Below are 18,732 nucleotides of genomic sequence, written 5' to 3' on the forward strand. Positions count from 1 at the left end.
CGTTTGCCCCTCCCAGGCCCAAGCAGTGGGGGATTCGAGGGCAGACAAAGGGACCCGGTCGAGATCAGCCCTGCCAGCCTGCGTCTTGGCTTGTGGGGCCCATGCGCGCATCACACTCTCTTTCCCTTCTCCTCCCCGCCCACTCCAGTCTTGTGAGCAGCCTAGCACCAAAAGCGATCCCCTGCCCGGGGCGCCCACACCAGCACAGCAGATGGGCCGGGCGAAAGGACAGTGGGACGCAGGCAGCCAGCAAATGCAAACCAGCCCAACGCCCAATGCTGCTGGGTTGCCGGAGGGGAGCTGGACGGTTGGTCAGCTGTGAATTCAGTGCCGGCAAAGAGCACTGGGTTGGGGAGTGGAGTCCTGACCCTCTGGGGAGAATGTGGGAGAGTCTCCATGACCCATTTGGTTCTTGGCCAGGCTGCTGAGATGGCAATCCCAGTATACGCAGCTGTGGCCTCCGAGCTAGCCTGAGACTGGCCTCTCCCGAAAGCAGTGGAACAGCCAGTAGGTCGGAATAGCCTTGGGTTCGCGGCAGCCTGGGTCATGTTCAAACCACTGGCCTAGAGCTGGAGGCCGTGGTGTTCGCTGCCCGTCCCGTCCGCTCCACCCCAGCTGCTTGGAGGAGCCCAGAGGTTTGTTCTTTCCCCCTGGGATCCCGGTGTGAATGTTTTCAGGGGCATTGGTGGGTTGTGTTCAGTTCTGTGGCCTGGCAAGGCCTCCCTAAGCAGCTGTGGTAGGGTTACCATACATCCGAATTTCCCTGGACATGTCTGGCTTTTTGGTGCTCAAATCCCCGTCCGGGGGGAATTTTCAAAAAGCCGGACATGTCCGGGGAAATAGAGAGGCATAAGCCAGGGTCCGCCCGGCCCCAGCACGACCCGCCGGGTCCGCTGCGCAGCCCAGTCACCCCGGCTACGTTGTAGCGAGCTCGGGCGGGGAGGGGAGGGAAGGGGGGGCGCAGCCGCAGAAGGCGGCGGAGGGGCCGCTGCTGCCTCCGCAGGCCGGGCGGACCGCGCGCCCCAGCTGAGCCCGCAGGACCACGGGGAGGCCGGGCCCAGCCAGCGGCTCGGGCTTCCCTCGCGGGCGGGGACCCCCCGGCCACTGGGGGATCCTTCCTGCGGCCCCGTCGCCCTGCGCGGCTCGGAACCCGGCGCCGTGGGAGCTGTTCCAGCGGGGACAGGCCGGGGAACGTGCTCGACGGCGGCAGGAAGGAGGCGGCGTGTGCCGGGGCTGCAGGGACCTGCGCCGCCCCGGTCGCCGCTGAGCCTCCGAAGGCCCCGCCAGGCAGAGGCTGCTGGGTGAGCGGGGGAGCAGGGCAGGCGGGGGGCGCAGAGGCTGCAGGGCGAGGAGGAGCAGGGGCAGGGGGGCGCAGAGGCTGCAGGGGCAGGGGGCGCAGGGGCAGGGCAGGCGGGGGGCGCAGAGGCTGCAGGGGCGGTGGGGGGGCGAGTGGGGAGCAGGGGTCACAGAGGCTGCAGGGCAAAGGAGGGGTGCAGGGGCTGCAGGGCGAGTGGGGAGCAGGGGTCACAGAGGCTGCAGGGCAAAGGAGGGGTGCAGGGGCTGCAGGGCGAGTGGGGAGCAGGGAAGCACTTAGCAACCCCCAACCAAGATCAGAGCGGGAGGGAGGAGGGGGAATGCGGGGTGCTCAGAGGAGGGGGCAGAGTTGGGGCAGGGACTTTGGGGAAGGGGTTGGAATGGGGGCGGGGAAGGGGTGGGGCCGGGGGTGGGGAAGGGGCGGAGTTGGGGCAGGGCCAGGGCCCCCATGGAGTGTCCTCTTTTTTCAGTGTTGAAATATGGTAACCCTAAGCTGTGGGCCCGGGCACAGCAAGCCAGCTCTGGTTTGAATCAGACTTTCTCCTCAGACAGGCGAGAGCTGGGAGCAAAGGAGGGACCTTCTATCGCTCACCCTGGAACTGAGAGGGGAACATTGATGGGATCCAAAGGGAGCCCTGCCCAGAGAAGGGCGTCTTTCCTGTCCTCCTTGCTCAGCTGTGACAAGGAGCCCAAGGCTGGGCTCTCCTGGGCACAGTGAGAGGAGGGAAGAGTTCCTAAGTGATGGGGGCTTTGGGACCTTCCCAGTGGCTTCCCCTCGGGATGGGGCATTCACTGAAGGCCTGCCTGGGTATGAAAGCAGCCCCTGCTCTTTCCCAGAAGCTGGCTGGGGCTGTGTGGAGGGAGGAGGACTGGATGGGAGCAGAATGGATATCACCTGATCGCAGGCTGGAGGCAAGCTGCTGCTGCGGGAAGGTCACCTTGGAAGCACTGCAGAGGGGGGAGGGGAACAGCATGCAGAGAGAGCATGCAGAGAGAGGGAGGGATGGGAACAAGCTTAACCAGCCCCTGTGAGATGGGCATTCCCAGTGGCCAGGTAAATGAGGCTTACAACAGTTAGGGGATGAGAGTTTTGAAAGAGCCCAGGGGTGTTAGGAGCACAAGCTCAGCCCAATAGCATTTAGGTGGGACATGTGCGCCTAAGTCACTTAGATGCTTTGGAAAATCCCATGCCACGGGCCCAGTTTTGAAATGTGCGTGCCTGTAATTAGACACCCAAATGACTAGACAGACCCCACGAAGAGTGGTTTGAGTCTCAGGGCCACGAAGCTCTGCAGATGCTCAGCCGCTCTGAAAATCAGGCCATTTATGTAGGTGCCTGATTTTTGGCCCCCAAGTCTGAACATGTTGGCCTTGCTGACTTGCCCAAGTCCACATGGGAAGTCAGTGGCAGAGCCGTGAGTAGAAACCAGGAATCCTGACTCTCAGACCTGTGTGCTAACCACTAGACCACATTGTCTCCCCTAGCGATGGGTGAGTAAAGCATAGCAGGGAAAGCCACACGAGATGTTGAGAAGAGAACAGGCCTGATTCTGATCTCGTTTACCCCAGTGTGAATCAGGAGTAACACCCTTGATGTCAGCAGTGTTAGTGTGGGGCAGGTGTGAAAGGTGAGTCAGGCCCATCCAGGAGTCAGATATCTGGGATACCACATCTGCTCTGCATCTCAGAGCCTGGCTAGATATTGAGAGCAGCAGCGGATGGCCAGGATTTGTCTCTCAGCGTTTGTCTCTCCATGTGTTTGTTTTCTTTAGCCTTCATCTTGATTAAATGTCGGGTTGGCAGAATGCCATTTTTATGGTTTTATCATTTTGACGGATAGTGTCGATGTTTATTCTTAAGCATTTTTAAACATATTTTTTGATTTACATTGTCACCGTTGCAGGAAATTATGGATGGGCTGAACAATAGGGGGGGTCAGACAATTCATTACAGTAACACGTCAAAATATCCCAAGTGTAAATGTCCTGTTCGCAGGCAGCATTTTTCTCACTTTGCCAGTCTGTAAATTTCTATCAGGATGGACGGGAATATTTTCATTGGTTTGTGCATGTACGGTGAAATGGACGGTTTACCGGCATTTACTGCTAAAAATTTAATCATTCCATGCCTAATTAAAGGGTTGCTGATGTTTTGCCTCTGATCTTTTTTCCCCTTTGTCCTTTGGACTCTGACCCCTTCCTCCCCCCTGACCGTGTGCAGACAAGCTGTGCTTCAACACATTCTTCAACTTCGAGGACATGCAGGAGATCACCAAGCACTTTGTGGTGTGTCACGTGGATGCACCAGGGCAGCAGGCCGGAGCGTCGCAGTTCCCACAGGGGTAGGTACCCGAGCCCTGCCAGCCTGTCTGGGATGCTGCTCATGGAGGAGCCCAGCTCTTCATGCTCAGGGTCTCGGTCTGATTTTCCGGCTCCTTTCCCTGGTTCATAAGGTGGGTTCTCCTGCCGGGAACGTCCAGCCTGTACCAGCTGCTAGGAGGCGCTGCAGAGCAACGCACTTGGGACTCTGCCTCCCTCATCCTGGGCCCAGCAGAGCATCCCGTTTCTGAAGGGGAGTCAGGTTCCTCACCCCCTAGAAGGGCCGGGATCATGGGGACATCCTCCTCCCAAGCACATCAGCACTGCTCCTAGCGTAGCCATAGGAAGAGGGCTGTGCCAGGCCGAGGGGCTGGAAGGGGGACCGGTGGGTTCCTGGGCATGGCCCACACCCTGGGAGGGGAGGAATAGGAAGGGGATGGCTGTGTCTGTCCCGGAGGGGGGAAGGAAAGGGCTGGGCTGTGCCCTGCTCTGGGAGGGAGGGGCCAGGCAGTGCGGAGTGGGAGGGGAAGAGCTGTCCCTCCCTGGAGAGCTGTGTAGGTGCCCAGAGCCTCTCCCAGCCCTGGCCTGGGCTCTCCTGGCCCCAAGACCTGGGCTCCCCCTGTATGGGCACTTTGAGGCCTTGCCCCAACCCTGCTTTTCTCACTGTGTGTCCGTCATGCCCCCAGGTACCAGTTTCCATCCATGGACCAGTTGGCTGCCATGCTCCCTAGTGTGGTCCAGCATTTCGGGTAAGTGTCAGGGGCCTGTGACCTCGTGGCGTGGGGCCAGCAGGGAGGGGTGGGATGCCAAGAAAAATGCCAGGGGCAGGCAGGGGGCGTAGGGAGGTAGAAACCATAATGTGGCATTTGGGATGCACAAGCGATGCAGGGTTGGGCCTGGCTGAAAAACGGGGATCAAAGCACCCACGCCCGCACTGCACCACTGACCTAAGAACACCGGGTCACTAGGGGTTCCAGGCTTCACAGCCTGTTCCCTGCTCTCCTGCTCTGTCCACTTGGCTGGAGCTGAGAACAGTCAGCGCTTCGGCCATGGCTCGGCGACCCCCTGGTGAGACAGATCAATCCCCTCCACGCCCTGGGAGAGCCGTGCGGAGTCACCTCAGAGCCAAAAGAGACTCACGCTCTTTGTCCCCTGCTAGTGGTTTGTGCTGTCACCTTCATGGCATGGAATAAGGGAAGCTGCTTCCTCCATTTCAGGGGCCTGGAAATGCACCCCAGGGCCTGTCCCCTCTGGCCCATGGGTCTGAATCCAGCCCAGGTCAGTAGTAAGCAGCTGATCGGTGCCCTGTGGGGAACAAATTGGGAGGTCTCCAGTTCCCACCTCACCAAAGCCACCCTGACGTCTGGCTCTAGCTGGTGGCTTCCTTCAGGGCCCCACTCATCAGGGAATAGCCAAGGGGACTGAACGCCTGTCTCCCCCCGAGGTGAGGGGCACGTTGGCGGAGCAGTGTGTGAGGGGGTTAGCACGGCAGTTGGCCAGGTTCCGTGGGCAGCAGCCTTCTCGCTCCGAGGTGCAGTGCCAGCCCTCAGGCTGGATTTCGCGGCTCAGGACGACGCTGCGGTGACAGTCACAGGATGCTCATATTCCCTACCCGTCTGGCCTTGATTTTACGGGCTCTGTTAGTCAGACGCTGCCATTAAAGCGAGAGAGGGAAGACGGGCGGCAGGTTTATTAACAGACGAGAAGGAATGTCGTGTATAGCTGTTTCTGGCAGCTTCTAAGACACAGAACATGGTGAGCACTATCAGAGGGCTCGCAACCTATTTAAAGGGATGCTACCCAATTCCTATACGCTACGAGGAACTCTGTTTGCACAGGGCTTGAGAGCCAGGAAAGGAGCCCAGGATGTGGAGACCCAGCCAGGGCCCTATGGGTACCGCCTCCTCTTGCCTCGGCCCCATTTCCCTCTCTCTCTGCTGCTCCGGGTGGCTTACCTAGAGGCTCCTTAAAAAGCCAGACTGGCCTAGCAAGGACTATTGGGAGCTGCACAGGGACACTTCTGTCTCTGTTTCTCAGGTTCAAGTACGTGATCGGAATCGGCGTGGGAGCAGGAGCCTATGTCCTGGCCAAGTTTGCTGTAAGTGAGCCCTGGCTGGGAGTGTTCTGCAGTGACCCAGGATCCGATAGAGCAGGGCAGGTGTGACCCACTTCCGAGGGAGGTCACGGGGCAGAGGGAGAGCTGCTCCGTTTGCACCAGCGGGAGCTTTCTCAGGGCATGGGGCTCGTTCCTGGATGGAAGGAGTTGCAGTAATCAAGCCTGAAAGGAGGTCATCAATGTGAGGATCACTGTAGCCACGGCTGTTTCTGATAGGATGGAACACAACCTCCTGGCCAATCAAAGTGGGTGTATTTTGCCACTGTGGCTATTTGAGTATCCAATAGCATTGAGGAGCCCCCAGCAATGTCAGCCCATAGCCTTGGGGTACCAGATTCTCTTAGGAGTGGGGAATCTGAGAGAGGAGACAAGTGCTTCAAAGTGCGTCCCGCATCCAACCAGCATCTCGCCAGAGCTCGGCTTTAGCCAGCTGCTCTTCATCCAGGGGGTGATTTTGGCTGGGCGCTGAGAGAGCTGGAGATGGTGCTGTTCACGTTGGATGTTCGGGAGCCATAGAGCTGGGGGTATCTTGTAGGCACTAATGAGTCACATGGACGAGAGGCTGGGTCTGGGTCCTGGAGCTGCCTGCGACAGCCCTCTGGGTTCAGGCCGACAGGAAGGGCCTCTGCCATTTCAGGGCAGTTCCTTCTATCCCTGCAGTTCCTTGGTGTCAAAGAGTGCGGGGAGGTGCAACAGGCGCAGCGTGGATGCCCTCCCCTTGTTTGGCGGCAGCGGGCAGTTATCTACCAGAGCCATCTCAGTACCATGCCCTGCTGGGAGGGATCCTGGCTGCCTTCTTCTAGATTCTCTGTGGGCAGAGGGGCAGAGCCGTGGTGTGCAAAGCCTTTACCTCGTTGGCACTGGTTGGCCTGTTTCGTGACGTAAGGTGGTGGGAGGGTCCGTCCGAGGACGTGGTCTCCCACCCATCCCTTGCCCCCAGAGAAGGGCGTCGCTGTCAGTAAAGGATCTCCACACATCTGCTAACTGCCCCCCCTAGCATAGGCCTCTCCCGTCGCACCACGGCCGTGAGCAATAGCTCTGTGTCTGCTTGGCTGCAGCTGATCTTCCCGGATCTGGTGGAAGGGCTCGTCCTGATGAACATCGACCCCAACGGCAAAGGCTGGATTGACTGGGCAGCCACCAAGGTGAGCAGCGTCCACCTCTCAGATGCCAGCTGGGATGCACTGGGCTGAAATCGCTTGGAGCGGGCGTAGGCACTGGCAGGGTCTCCAGGGGCAGGGGAGAGCCGGGGCTCGGCTGTAATGAATATAAAGGGAATTCGTTCATGAGGCCACTGGGGACACACAGACCCTGTGGTTCTGTCTGGCTCCCCAGCTTGCAGACTAACCACAGCCCGTGTTGCCTGGTCTCACCACACAGTGTCTTCCTCAGGCACGGCCTTGACTGAGGCCTCCGTGCTCAGGAGAGGAGGGAGCTGGGAGTGGGAAGGAATAACGCGGATCATTGGGTTTAAAATAGTCTCCCGTGGCCGAATCCTGCCTGCAGATCCACCCATGAAGCTGCCCTGGGAGTGTGCAGGGGCCGTGCCTGCTTCCCCTAGTGCAGTGGTCCCCAAACTCTGGGGCGTGCCCCCCTGGGGGGAGTGTGCGGTGCGGTGGGGCCCGGCCAGCCCCAACTGGGGGCAGGGAGGGAGCGCCACCCAGTCCCGCTCTGGCCCCAGCTCCATTCCGGCCCTGCCCCCAGCCCCAGTTGCAGGTCCGGCCTTGGCCCCAACCCCACTCCCAGCCGTAGCTCCCGGCCCCGCTTCTGGCTGCAGCCCCCAGCCCTGATTGCGAGCCTGCTCCTGGACGTGGCCCCTGGCTCCCAGCCCTGACTGCTGCCCCGCTCCTGGCCGATGCCCCAGCTGCAGCACTGGCCCCACTCCCAACCATAGCCCCTAGCCCCGACTGTGGCTCCCAGGAGGGCATGGACCAGGTAAGGTGGGGGAGGGAGGCACAGACAAAAAGGTTTGGGGACCTCTGCCCTAGGGGTTAAAGAAGTCAGCATCCCCAAGGAGATCAGCCCTTGGGGGACATGGACCTGGGTAGTCCAGGGTGCAGAAGCTCCAGGCATGGGCGATCACCTCACCGCAGATACCATCATCTGGCTCTTCCCTGACCCAGCCCTGGGCTACAGGATGGTCTCTGACCCTTCCTCTTCACTTGCTGAGCAGCAGATTTTTCTGAGCTCCAGAGCATCCTCTTCCCTTTCTGCTCCGATTGGTCTGAGCCCGAGCCGCTGTTTGCTCTTCCCCGCCGGCTCAACAGGTTCTGGGCTCCAGTGACGCCTGCCTGTCTCCCGTGAACATCGCGAGGAGGGGTCCCGTGGCGAAGGTGCAGGGGTGGGAGTGAGTGGTGCCTGGCATCAGCGTAACGCTTCTGGTGTTCTCTGTCTGCAGCTTTCTGGCCTGACCAGCTCTTTGCCTGACACCGTGTTATCTCACCTGTTCAGCCAGGTAAGGGGGAGAGCACTGGACACGTTCACAGCTGCCCTGGTGGAGAGAGGGCCAGTGCCCAGTCCAGACAGAGAGTCAGCCAGCTAACGGCTGGACTGGATCAGCAACTGGGGCTGCTTTGCTGTCTCCTGGCCATGCTGCTGTGACTTATGGGGGAAGAACAGGCCAAGAGATGCCTCCCTCTCTGGTCCTGTCTGTAGCTGGGCTGTGTCCCTGCCCCTGCCATGGGGGGAGGAGAGCTGCAGGGCTGCCATGAGATGCAGGCCCCCGAAGACAGCACAGATGTGAGTGCTTTGCCCGCTTGTGCCCAGGATGGATTGGAGGGGCCCATCGACAACTGGATTTGTAGGGCACAACGTGGGGCGTCTCCCCCAGGATGCAGAGCTGGAGGGCCCCACAGTCCATAGGTGATGCATGTTCTGCTCCCTTGGCTGGCACCCCTCTCCCAGACTACAGCCTCTTCAGCACAAACTAGTTACCGGGATGGGTCAGAACCGGAGCCAGCCCCAACTCTTGGAAAACTGAAGCCAGATCTGACTCCCGGTGTCTCAAGTGGCCTCACCTTTACAGCGGGCTGAACCCCTGTCCTGGACCCAGGCACTGGGCCGTGTTCAGACTCCAGATCCCAGGTCTGCAGCTTCAGTCCGTCTCCTGGCGGCAGCCAGAGGCCAATCTCGGGAATTAGTTACTAGCACTCCCCACCCGCAAATACAGCCCTGCAGGGTGTGAATGCTCTGCGGGCTGAGGGCCTAGGACTTAGGGGCCCCCCAACCCCGGTGATCCTGGGGGAAACTGGGTCTTTTTACCCCTGTTGCACTCAGATCAGTCCCCATGTCCCCCCAGCCTGTCCCTCCTGCATACCACACATGCCGAGCCCTTCCTCCCTGCCGCGGGCCAGCTGAGCTCTCGTTTCTCTCGCCCCTTCTGCACAGGAAGAGCTGGTGAGCAACACGGAGCTGGTGCAGAGCTATCGGCAGCAGATCGGGAGTGTGGTGAACCAATACAACTTGCAGCTGTTCTGGAACATGTACAACAGGTAACTGGCCCCCTCACCTCTCCGCAGTGGCACGCGTCCCCTGTTGGGCAGACCAGGCAGAGGGTGAGGACCTCACGGGGTGACCCTATTGTGCCTCGTGGCTAATGGCCACTGTTAGCTGGGGCCTGGGTGGGGCAGGGCGATGGGCACCAGGGCGGGAATGGGAGGGTGGCAGCTTTTGGAGATGGCAGGCAGTGGAGCTGAGGATTCCACTGGTGCCACGAAGAGCCCAAGACCATTGTGTGCAGCTCATTGGTCGAGGAGCACGAGACCCCATGAGGGTAGCCATAGAGCCCTGCTGCTTTCTGGCCCCCTAGGGACGAGGTGCAGGAGGCCACGCTCTGAGAGCCAGGGTGGTACATGGCGTGTTGCCCCCAGCCAGATAGGCAGAGCAGGATTCGCACCCGGCACCCTCCCAGACCCAGGCTTTGGTGAACAGCAGCCAGAGGCATGGGAAATAGCCCCCAGCATGTCTGGCCTTTCTAGCTTGGCCACCACCCACTCCCAACGGAACCATGGCCGGAGTGGGGCTGTTTGCCTGCAAGAGGCAGGTCCTGAGCTGGGCACCCCCATTGCTTAGGGGCTCTTGGGGCGGTAATCAAATTGCAGCTGGGTTGAGCATCACCGAAAACCCAGCTTTGAAGGGAACAAACGGCGAACCTGGTGCCCGAGGTCCTGGGGGAGGTTGTCACTGCGCTCGTGTGCTCTGGGCAGTGGGACACACAGATAGGCCATGCTCCCAGCAGGGGAGTAGCCCTGCTCTGGGCAGGTGGGATGGCAGGGGCACGGGCCAGCCCCACTCTGGGTAGGGGAGCAATGGGCACATGGGCTGGGCCCCACTCTGGCAGGGGAGTGGTGCGGTGTGCTGGCTGGCCCCACTCTGGGCAGGGGGGAGTTGCAACATCTGGATAAGCCATGCTCCGGGCAGGGGGGTGGTAGGAGGCATGCGTACCAGGCCTGCTTCGGGCTAGGGCGTGGTGGGGGCATGTAGGCTGGCCCCTCTCTGGGCAGGGGGCAGTGGGGCACACAGGCCATGCTGCAAGCAGTGGGGCGGTGGGGGCACGTGGACTGGCCCCTCTCTGGGCAGTGGGACATGTGGGTAGGGTGTAAACAAGGGTGATGTTATGGCTGGACTCTATGATAGACCATCTTACCAGGAAGAAGAGGTGGATGAGGCTTTTTTTAAACATCCAAAGCACATGACTTGGTGGTGATGGGAGACTTCAACTACCCAGACATCTGTTGGGAAAATAACACAGCAGGGCACAGATTATCCAACATGTTCTAGGAATGCACCGGAGACCATTTTTTATTTCAGAAGGTGAAGAAAGCCATCAGGGGAAAGGCTGATCTAGATTTGATTTTGCCAAATAGGGAGGAACTGGTTGAGAATGTGAAAGTGGAGGCAGTGTGGGTGAAAATGATGGTGAAATGGTAGAGTGCATGATTCTAAGGAACGGTAGGAGGGAAAACAGCACAATAAAGATAATGGATTTCAAAAAGGCAGACTTTAGCAAACTCAGGGATCTGAGCCATGGGAAGCAAGTCTAAAGGGAAAATCAATTATTGGCAGTTTTTCAAAGAGACATAATTAAGGGCACAAGAGCAAATTATCCCCCTGCGTAGGAAAGATAGGAAGTACGGCAAGAGACCAGGCTGGCTTAACCAGGAGCTCTTCAATGATCTGAAACTCAAAAAAGAGTCCTACAAAAAGTGGAAACTTGGTCAAATGATGAAGGATGAATATAAACAAATAACACAAGTATGTAGGGACAAAATTAGAAAGGCCAACGCACAAAACGAGATTAAACTAGCTAGAGACCTAAACGGTAACAAGAAAACATTCTACAAATACATTAGCAGCAAGAGGAAGACCAAGGACAGGGTAGGCCCATTACTCAATGAGGATGGGGGAGGAACAATAACAGAAAATGTGGAAATGACGAAAGTGCTAAATGCCATTTTTGTTTCAGTTTTCACCAAGAAGGTTAGTAGCGAATGGACGTCTCACATAGTGAACGCTAGTGAAAATGAAGTAGAATCTGAGGCTAAAATAGGCAAAGAACAAGTTAAAAATTATTTAGACAAGTTAGATGTCTTCAAGTCACCAGGGCCTGATTAAATACATCCCAGAATACTCCAGAAGCTGACTGAGGCGATATCTGAGCCATTAGCGATTATCTCCAAAAACTCCTGGAAGACGGGAGAGATTCCAGAGGAGTAGAAGAGGGCAAATCTAGTGCCCATCTATAAAAAGGGGGAAAGGACAACCCGGGGAATCACAGGCCAGTCAGCTTAACTTCAGTACCAGAAAGATAATGGGACAAATAATCCAGCAATCAATTTGCAAACACCTAGAAGGTGACAAATTACATTCAGCATGGATTTCTCAAGACCAAATCATGTCAAATCAACCTAAATGCTGTTTTTGACAGGGTAACAAGCCTTGTGGATGGAGGGAAGCGGTAGATGTGGTATATCTTGACGTTAGTAAGGCTTTTGATACTGTCTCGCATGACCTCATAAACAAACTAGGGAAATGCAACCTAGATGCAGCTACTATAAGGTGGATGCAGAACTGGTTGGAAAACCGTTCCCAGAGAGTAGTTATCAGTGGTTCACAGTCAAGCTGGAAGGGCATAACGAGTGGGGTCCCTCAGGGATCAGTTCTGGGTCAGGTTCTGTTCAATATCTTCATGGCATTGAGAGAACGCTTATAAAGTTTGTGGACAATACCAAGATGGGAGCTTGCAGGTGCTTTGGAAGATAGGATTAAAATTCAAAACGATCTGGAGAAACTGGAGAAAGGGTCTGAAGTAAATAGGATTAAATTCAATAAGGACAAATGCAAAGTCCTCCACTTAGGAAGGAACAATCAGTTGCACACATTCAAAATGGGAAATGACTGCCTAGGAGGGAGTACTGCGGAAAGGGATCTGGGGGTTATAGTGGATCACAAGCTAAATGTGAGTCAACAGTGTAACACTGTTGCAAAAAAAGCGAACATCATTCTGGGATGTATTAGTAGGAGCGCTGTAAGCAAGACGCGAGAAGTAATTCTTCCGCTCTACACCGCGCTGATAAGGCCTCAGCTGGAGTAGTGTGTCCAGTTCAGGATGCCACATTTCAGGAAAGATGTGGACAAATTGGAGCAAGTCCAGAGAAGAGCAACAAAAATGATTAAAGGTCTAGAAAACATGACCTATGAGGGAAGGTTGAAAGAATTGGGTTTGTTTAGTCTGGAGAAGGGAAGACTGAGAGGGGACACGATAAAGTACATAAAAGGTTGTTACAAGGAGGGAGAAAAATTGTTCTCTCTAACCTCTGAGGATGGGACAAGAAGCAACGGGGTTAAATTGCAGCAAGGGAGGTTTAGGTTGTACATTAGGAAAAACTTCCTCACTGTCAGGGTGGTTAAGCACTGGGATAAATTGCCTAGGGAGGCTGTGGAATCTCCATCATTGGAGGTTTTTAAGAACAGGTTGGACAAACACCTGTCAGGGATGGTCTAGTTATTATGTCGTCCTGCGTTCAGTGCAGGGGACTGGACTAGATGCCCTGTTGAAGTCTCTTCCAGGCCCACCCTTCTGTGATTCTATGCTCTGGGCTGGGGAATGGTGGGGCATGTGAGCCAGCCCTGCTTTGGGCAGGGGGTGGTGGGCCAAACCGGTCAGCCCCATTCTGGGCAGCGGGTGTCAGGCAAGTGGTTTGGCCCTGCCGCAGGCCTGGGGCCATGTGGGGTATGCATGGTTGCAATGACAGGAGGAAGACGGCCAAGAGTCTCGTTAACCCCTCTGACCTTGGGAACTCAGCGCTTGTGCCAAGACTTTGCCATTGTGGTATGTGCTGGGGTTCGGAGACCATCACTCCACGTTTCCATGAGTTGGGCTGGGTTCTGCTGCCCTCTTGTGTCCGGACGGAGAGGCGCTTTCAGGCCGGGGAAGCTGCCGGCGTGCTTTGTCTATGGGTATTCTGGGAGCTCTGCCATTTTGCTCTGGGGCATTAACCTCTGGTCCCCCTCTCTCCCCCTCAGCCGCAGAGACCTGGACATTAACCGGCCCGGGACTGTCCCCAATGCGAAAACACTTCGGTAAGTCGCACGCTGGTCCCAGTGGGGCTGAATTGCAGCCGGGTGTTAAAGACCAAGCCTCTGACCACTCTCCTCCTCTTGGTGTTTCCAGCTGCCCCGTCATGCTGGTGGTGGGGGACAACGCGCCTGCCGAAGATGGGGTGGTGAGTAAAGGGTTAAACCCCATGCTGCCTGCTAGGAGGGTCACCGGATGCCCAGACACAGACAAGAGACACCCCTCCCCAGCCTGCCACCAGCACACCTTCTCCTCCTGGCAGGAGCGGGCATTCCTAGGGCGCTGTCGTGTCCTGCCCAGACCCTCGGCATCCTGTGCCACTTTCAGGCTGTTCCAATACACCAGCCTTCACACTAGGGAGATTTAAACCGGCTCCCCAGACTAAGGCAGGACTCCAGATTCTCTCCCCCTGCTGCACCCCTGCTCTCTCTTCTCCACTGAGCGGTTTCTCATTCCCTCGCTCCCTGAGAGTCGGTTTCTTCTCGAGCGGGTTGAAAAACAAAATTTGTCGATGTTTTGATTTTCTTTTTCCTTTGTTGTACGTCCCTTTCTTCTCCCTCTCTCTCAGCATCTCTCTCTCCTCCCTGCTCTCCCGGTTTTTTGCAGAATGAATTCCTGTTTTCCACAGGGTTTCCCCCCAGCACCCTTGCATGCCCCCATCCCTGCCACTTTCCCTTCTCCGCCCCCTGCTCTCTCCCCGTTGCAGGCAGACACAGAGTAAGTCAGTCCTTCCCTACGGACACTGGGGGGCCGTTGCCGCACCCTGCAGGACACTTTCTGCAGGCAGGGCTGCTCTCTCCAAGTCCCAGCCTCTGCCTGCATCCCAGATTCACCCCGAGCCGAGCCCCGCCTGGCATGGATGCTGCAGCCACAGGGCGTTGTGTCTCGGAGAACCCAACTGCAAAGGCCAATGGAGGAATCCCTCAGCTACTTTCTGGCTCTCTCTGTCTTGCTTTCTTGCCCCAGGAAGGAGAATTAGCTCTGGGCGCACAGAGAGCGAGGCCAGTCTGGGACAGAGTCAGAGGGTGGGGCAGCCTTCGATTCATAGATTCCAAGGCCAGAGACTTTCCCCAACCTAATTCCCAGAGCAGATCTTTTAGAAAACCAGACAGTCTTGATTTAAAGTTGCCAGTGCTGGAGAATCCATCACGACCCCTGGTAAATAGTTCCAATGGTTAAAAACGTTTGCCGTGGAGGTGTGGCGGGAATCCCCAGCGCTCTGCTCTCTGACCTTCCTCAGCTCTGCTCTTCTCCTTGACAGGTGGAGTGTAACTCCAAGCTGGATCCAATCAACACCACATTCTTGAAGGTAATCTGGGTCCGTCAGCTGTCTGCCCACTGGGGGGGGGGGAGGGGGGGGCTGGCCATCAGCCGGGGATGAGAGTGGTGCAGACTTCTCCCTCTGATTTCTGCCAGTGCCTCTTGGCCTGCCTTGCTATTCCTCTCCCGAAACCCCCCCCAGCTCTGCCAACGCCCCTCAGTCCCGCCCTGCAGTCCTCCTGCTACACCAGACCTGGCCCCCCACCCAGCTCTCCCAACGCCCCTTAATCCTGCCCTGCAGTCCTCCCTGCTACACCAGCCCTGCGCCCCCCCACAGCTCCGTTCAAACCCCTGGAGTCCCCTGCTACACCAACCCTGCCCCCCGCAGCTCTGCCAATGCCCCTCAGTCCCGCCCTACAGTCCCCCTGCTACACCAGCCCTGCCCCCCCTCCCCCACAGCTCCGTTCAGACCCCTCAGTCCTGCCCTGGAGTCCCCTGCTACACCAACCCTGCCCCCCACAGCTCTGCCAACACCCCTCAGTCCTGCCCTACAGTCCCCCTGCTACACCAGCCCTGCCCCCCCCAGCTCTGCCAACGCCCCTTAATCCTGCCCTGCAGTCCTCCCGCTACACCAGACCTGGCCCTCCACCCAGCTCTGCCAACACCCCTCAGTCCCGCCCTGGAGTCCCCTGCTACACCAGCCTGCCCCCCCTCGCTCTGCCAACGCCCCTTAATCCTGCCCTGCAGTCCTCCCGCTACACCAGACCTGGCCCTCCACCCAGCTCTGCCAACACCCCTCAGTCCCGCCCTGGAGTCCCCTGCTACACCAGCCTGCGTCCCCTCGCTCTGCCAACGCCCCTTAATCCTGCCCTGCAGTCTCCCTGCTACACCAGGCCCGGCCCCCCCACCCCAGCTCTGCCAACACCCCTCAGTCCTGCCCTACAGTCCCCCTGCTACACCAGCCCTGTGCCCCCCCACAGCTCCGTTCAAACCCTTCAGTCCCCTCAAACCCCTGGAGTCCCCTGCTACACCAACCCTGCCCCCCCCCAGCACTGCCAATGCCCCTCAGTCCCGCCCTACAGTCCCCCGCTACACCAGCCCTGCCCCCCCCCCAGCTCCGTTCAAACCCCTCAGTCCCGCCCTGGAGTCCCCTGCTACACCAACCCCTGCCCCCCCCCCCAGTTCTGCCAACGCCCCTTAATCCTGCCCTGCAGCTAGGGTGACCAGACAGCAAGTGTGAAAAATTGGGACAGGGGGTGGGGGGTAATAGGAGCCTATATAAGAAAAAGACCCAAAAATCGGGACTGTCGCTATAAAATTGGGACATCTGGTCACCCTACCTGCAGCCCCCCTGCTACACCAACCCTGCCCCCACTCCAGCTCTGCCAACGCCCCTCAGTCCCGCCCTACAGCTCCCCCTCCCCCCCTTATGCCAAATCTCTCCTGCCCGCCCCTCCCCCAACAGCTCTGCTAGCTGGACTCAGGGATCAGGACTTGCTAGCTGTCCCTCCATGGACACGGCTGACCTCTCGCAGGAGTGGTCTGCAGTAAATGGCCCCGCCGTGTCCCTGCGGCCTGTCCCCCGCACACAGATGACTGGGGTGTTCTAGCAGGGAAAGGGCTCTTTGGGCACCTTGTCCATCCCCCCGCCACTCCTGAGCGCCCATGCCCACCTCGCTGGGTGCCCCCTGCGCAGCCAGGTTGGAAGAGGGTCCCTGCAGACTGCCCCGGCAGCCACCGAAATGTCCATGCAGCGGGTGGGTTGGGGGTGGGGAGCTGGACTCTGAGCCTGGGTGCCGGTAGAGGTGTCCCTGGGGCCCTCCGCTAACAGAGTTCTGTTTTCCCCTCCAGATGTCCGACTCTGGGGGGCTCCCACAAGTCACACAGGTGAGTCCTCCAGCCCCCCGCCCCCGCTCTTTCTCCTCCCTCCCCCCACCCCGGTCCTCAGCCCCACACCACCTGGCTGTGTGCCGCTCCTGGAGCAGCAGGCAGAGGTGTCTGTGTGTGTGTGGGGCTGGAGGGGGCCAAGGGGCTCAGTGAGCTGCCCCCACTGCTCTGCCCAGGCCCTGCAGAGGCCTCTGCTCTGCTGCCATGGGGTGGCCCCTGGCCCTGTCTAATAGTGGGGGAGGGACATGTGCAGAGTCCACCTGGCTGGCCAGAGACAAAGCTAAGCCCGGCCTGGGGGGCGGGGGCATCCCTGCTGCCCAGGAGAGGGGGAAATCCACCCCCAGCCTCCTCGTGGCCTGGGAAGGGGGGTTACCGGGGAGGGACTGCCGGGGATGGGGTCTCTTGGCCTGGGTTTGGTGAGGGAGGGCTTCAGTCTGTGTCTCCGCAGCAGCCAGCGTCTTCTCCTGCCCTTTCAGCCTTGTTTTTCTTCTCTTCCCCTCCAACAGCCCGGAAAACTGACCGAAGCCTTTAAGTACTTCCTGCAAGGGATGGGTTACAGTAAGTGCAGGTGCCAGGTGTGTGTGGGTGTGAGTGTGGATATGCCTGGGGGGGACGGGTGTGCGCAGGGTGGTGGGAATGTGCCCTACACATGGGCCTGTGTGTAAACGTTTGTGCATGCCGGTGTGTGTAGTTGTCTTTCCCACTGCACTGTGTGTGTAAGGGCACAGGTGGGTGGATGGGCACATGCTTGTGGGGGAGGGGGGTACCCATCTCTGTGTGTGTGCGACACTCAGCCTGGCACGGTGCGGTGCCCGGAGCCCCCAGCACGCCAGCGCTCTGCCCCCACGGCGCTGTGCTGACAGCACGGCTGTTCGATTAAGTTGCCCCCTGTCCTGCCTGCGTAGAGTCACCGCCCGTTGTGTGAGCGTGTGCCCTGGGCCGGAAGCCCCTGCTAGGCTCCTGGGCCGAGGGAACCCAGGAGCGGGGAGAACCAAGCTGGTTTTCGGCGCTCAGGGGGTGCGTGTGAAAAGCACAGATCAGTGAGACAACATGGCTGCCTCCCCATGGGCTCTCTGGGCACCGCGCTCAGTCCCTGCTCTTTGCAGATTAATTAGCGTTGCTCTGCTCTCCGGGGACAGGGGCGGCAGGTAGTCCCTTGGAGGGAGGCAGGAGGGCAGAGAGCCCTTAAAAAGCCAGTCCCAGCCCAAGGGGCCTGGTCTCCCTGGGTGCTGAGCTCTCACTGACTGGTGGGAGCTGCGGGCACCTCAGGATCAGGCCCCACAGCAAAGGGCATCAGAACTTCCTTGCGAAGCAGTGCAGGTAGTGGGGGAATGCGGGGAGGGGGCTGTCCCGGGCCCAGCACTACCCTGCCTGCTGCCCAGCAGCCCCCTTGCCACCAACACTGCTGCCACCTTCGAGCAGGACAAAGGGGCCTGTACACAGGATCCGGCCTGGCACTGGGGGGTGTCAGAGCCAGCTCTGATTCCACAATGGGGGAATGGAGGAGGATGGGACTGAACTGAGATTCCCCTGACCCCTCTGCTCTCTCAGGCCTTGGCCGCTCTGGGGTCTCCGGGGCGTGGCCAGGAACCAGCATCGCTTCATTCTGGCTGCCCCTAGCGGAGACCCGTGCGGTCCCTTGGGTGGTTCTGGGAGACAGGCAGAGACGTGGGGGTAAGCGTTGTCCAGTCAGATTGCGACTTTCCTTGCCTTGTGCACATCCCTGGGCTAGCCCCCAGGAGAGAGCGAGCGTGTGTGAGTATAGATAGAGGGGGTAGTTGGGGGGGTGTATAGATGGGGGATGGGTGTGTATGTGGGTGTGGGTGTAGACGGTGTGTGTGTGGGGGTGTAGACAGGGGGCCTGGGGGTGTAGACAGGGTGTGCGTGTCTGTGTAGATGGGGTGTGTGTGGGGGGGGGGCGTTGTAGACGGTATGTGGGTGTGTGGATGTGTAGAGATGGGGTGTGTGTGGGTGTGTGGGTGTGTGGGTGTGTGTGTGTAGAGATAGGGTGGGTATGTGCATGTGTGTGTAGATGGGGTGTGTGGATGCGTAGAGATGGTGTGTGTGTGGGTGTGTGTGTGTGTAGATGGGGTGTGTGTGTGTAGACGGGATGTGTGTGTGCGTAATCCTTCCTGCCATCTGTCTCTCTCCCTCCCGCTCTCTCCGTGTTGTGGTTGCCGTCCCAGTTGTTTGGTTTTGGGGCAGATCGAATGCTGACGCTCTCTTTCTCTCCCAACGTTTCTTGTCTCCCCCTACCCCTC

At 58.6% G+C, this 18,732-nt stretch overlaps 1 protein-coding gene across 3 annotated transcripts in view; it reads left to right on the plus strand.

The window, feature by feature from the left end:
• Positions 1-18,732, plus strand: part of NDRG4 (NDRG family member 4) — a 71,614-nt gene that overhangs the window by 50,282 nt on the left and 2,600 nt on the right. For 2 of the 3 annotated variants that reach the window (XM_065416318.1, XM_065416319.1), the window contains exons 4-14: positions 3,535-3,655; positions 4,319-4,381; positions 5,670-5,730; positions 6,807-6,893; positions 8,147-8,203; positions 9,136-9,239; positions 13,273-13,329; positions 13,421-13,472; positions 14,586-14,633; positions 16,436-16,471; positions 16,978-17,029. In XM_065416318.1, coding sequence (XP_065272390.1) covers positions 3,535-3,655; positions 4,319-4,381; positions 5,670-5,730; positions 6,807-6,893; positions 8,147-8,203; positions 9,136-9,239; positions 13,273-13,329; positions 13,421-13,472; positions 14,586-14,633; positions 16,436-16,471; positions 16,978-17,029 — 738 coding nt within the window. Of the gene's footprint in view, positions 1-3,505; positions 3,656-4,318; positions 4,382-5,669; positions 5,731-6,806; positions 6,894-8,146; positions 8,204-9,135; positions 9,240-13,272; positions 13,330-13,420; positions 13,473-14,585; positions 14,634-16,435; positions 16,472-16,977; positions 17,030-18,732 lie in introns of all 3 variants that reach the window. The other variant, XM_065416320.1, reaches the window with a different exon arrangement.

The sequence above is a fragment of the Emys orbicularis genome, chromosome 14 (assembly GCF_028017835.1).
Source record: "Emys orbicularis isolate rEmyOrb1 chromosome 14, rEmyOrb1.hap1, whole genome shotgun sequence".
Taxonomy (NCBI): domain Eukaryota; kingdom Metazoa; phylum Chordata; order Testudines; family Emydidae; genus Emys; species Emys orbicularis.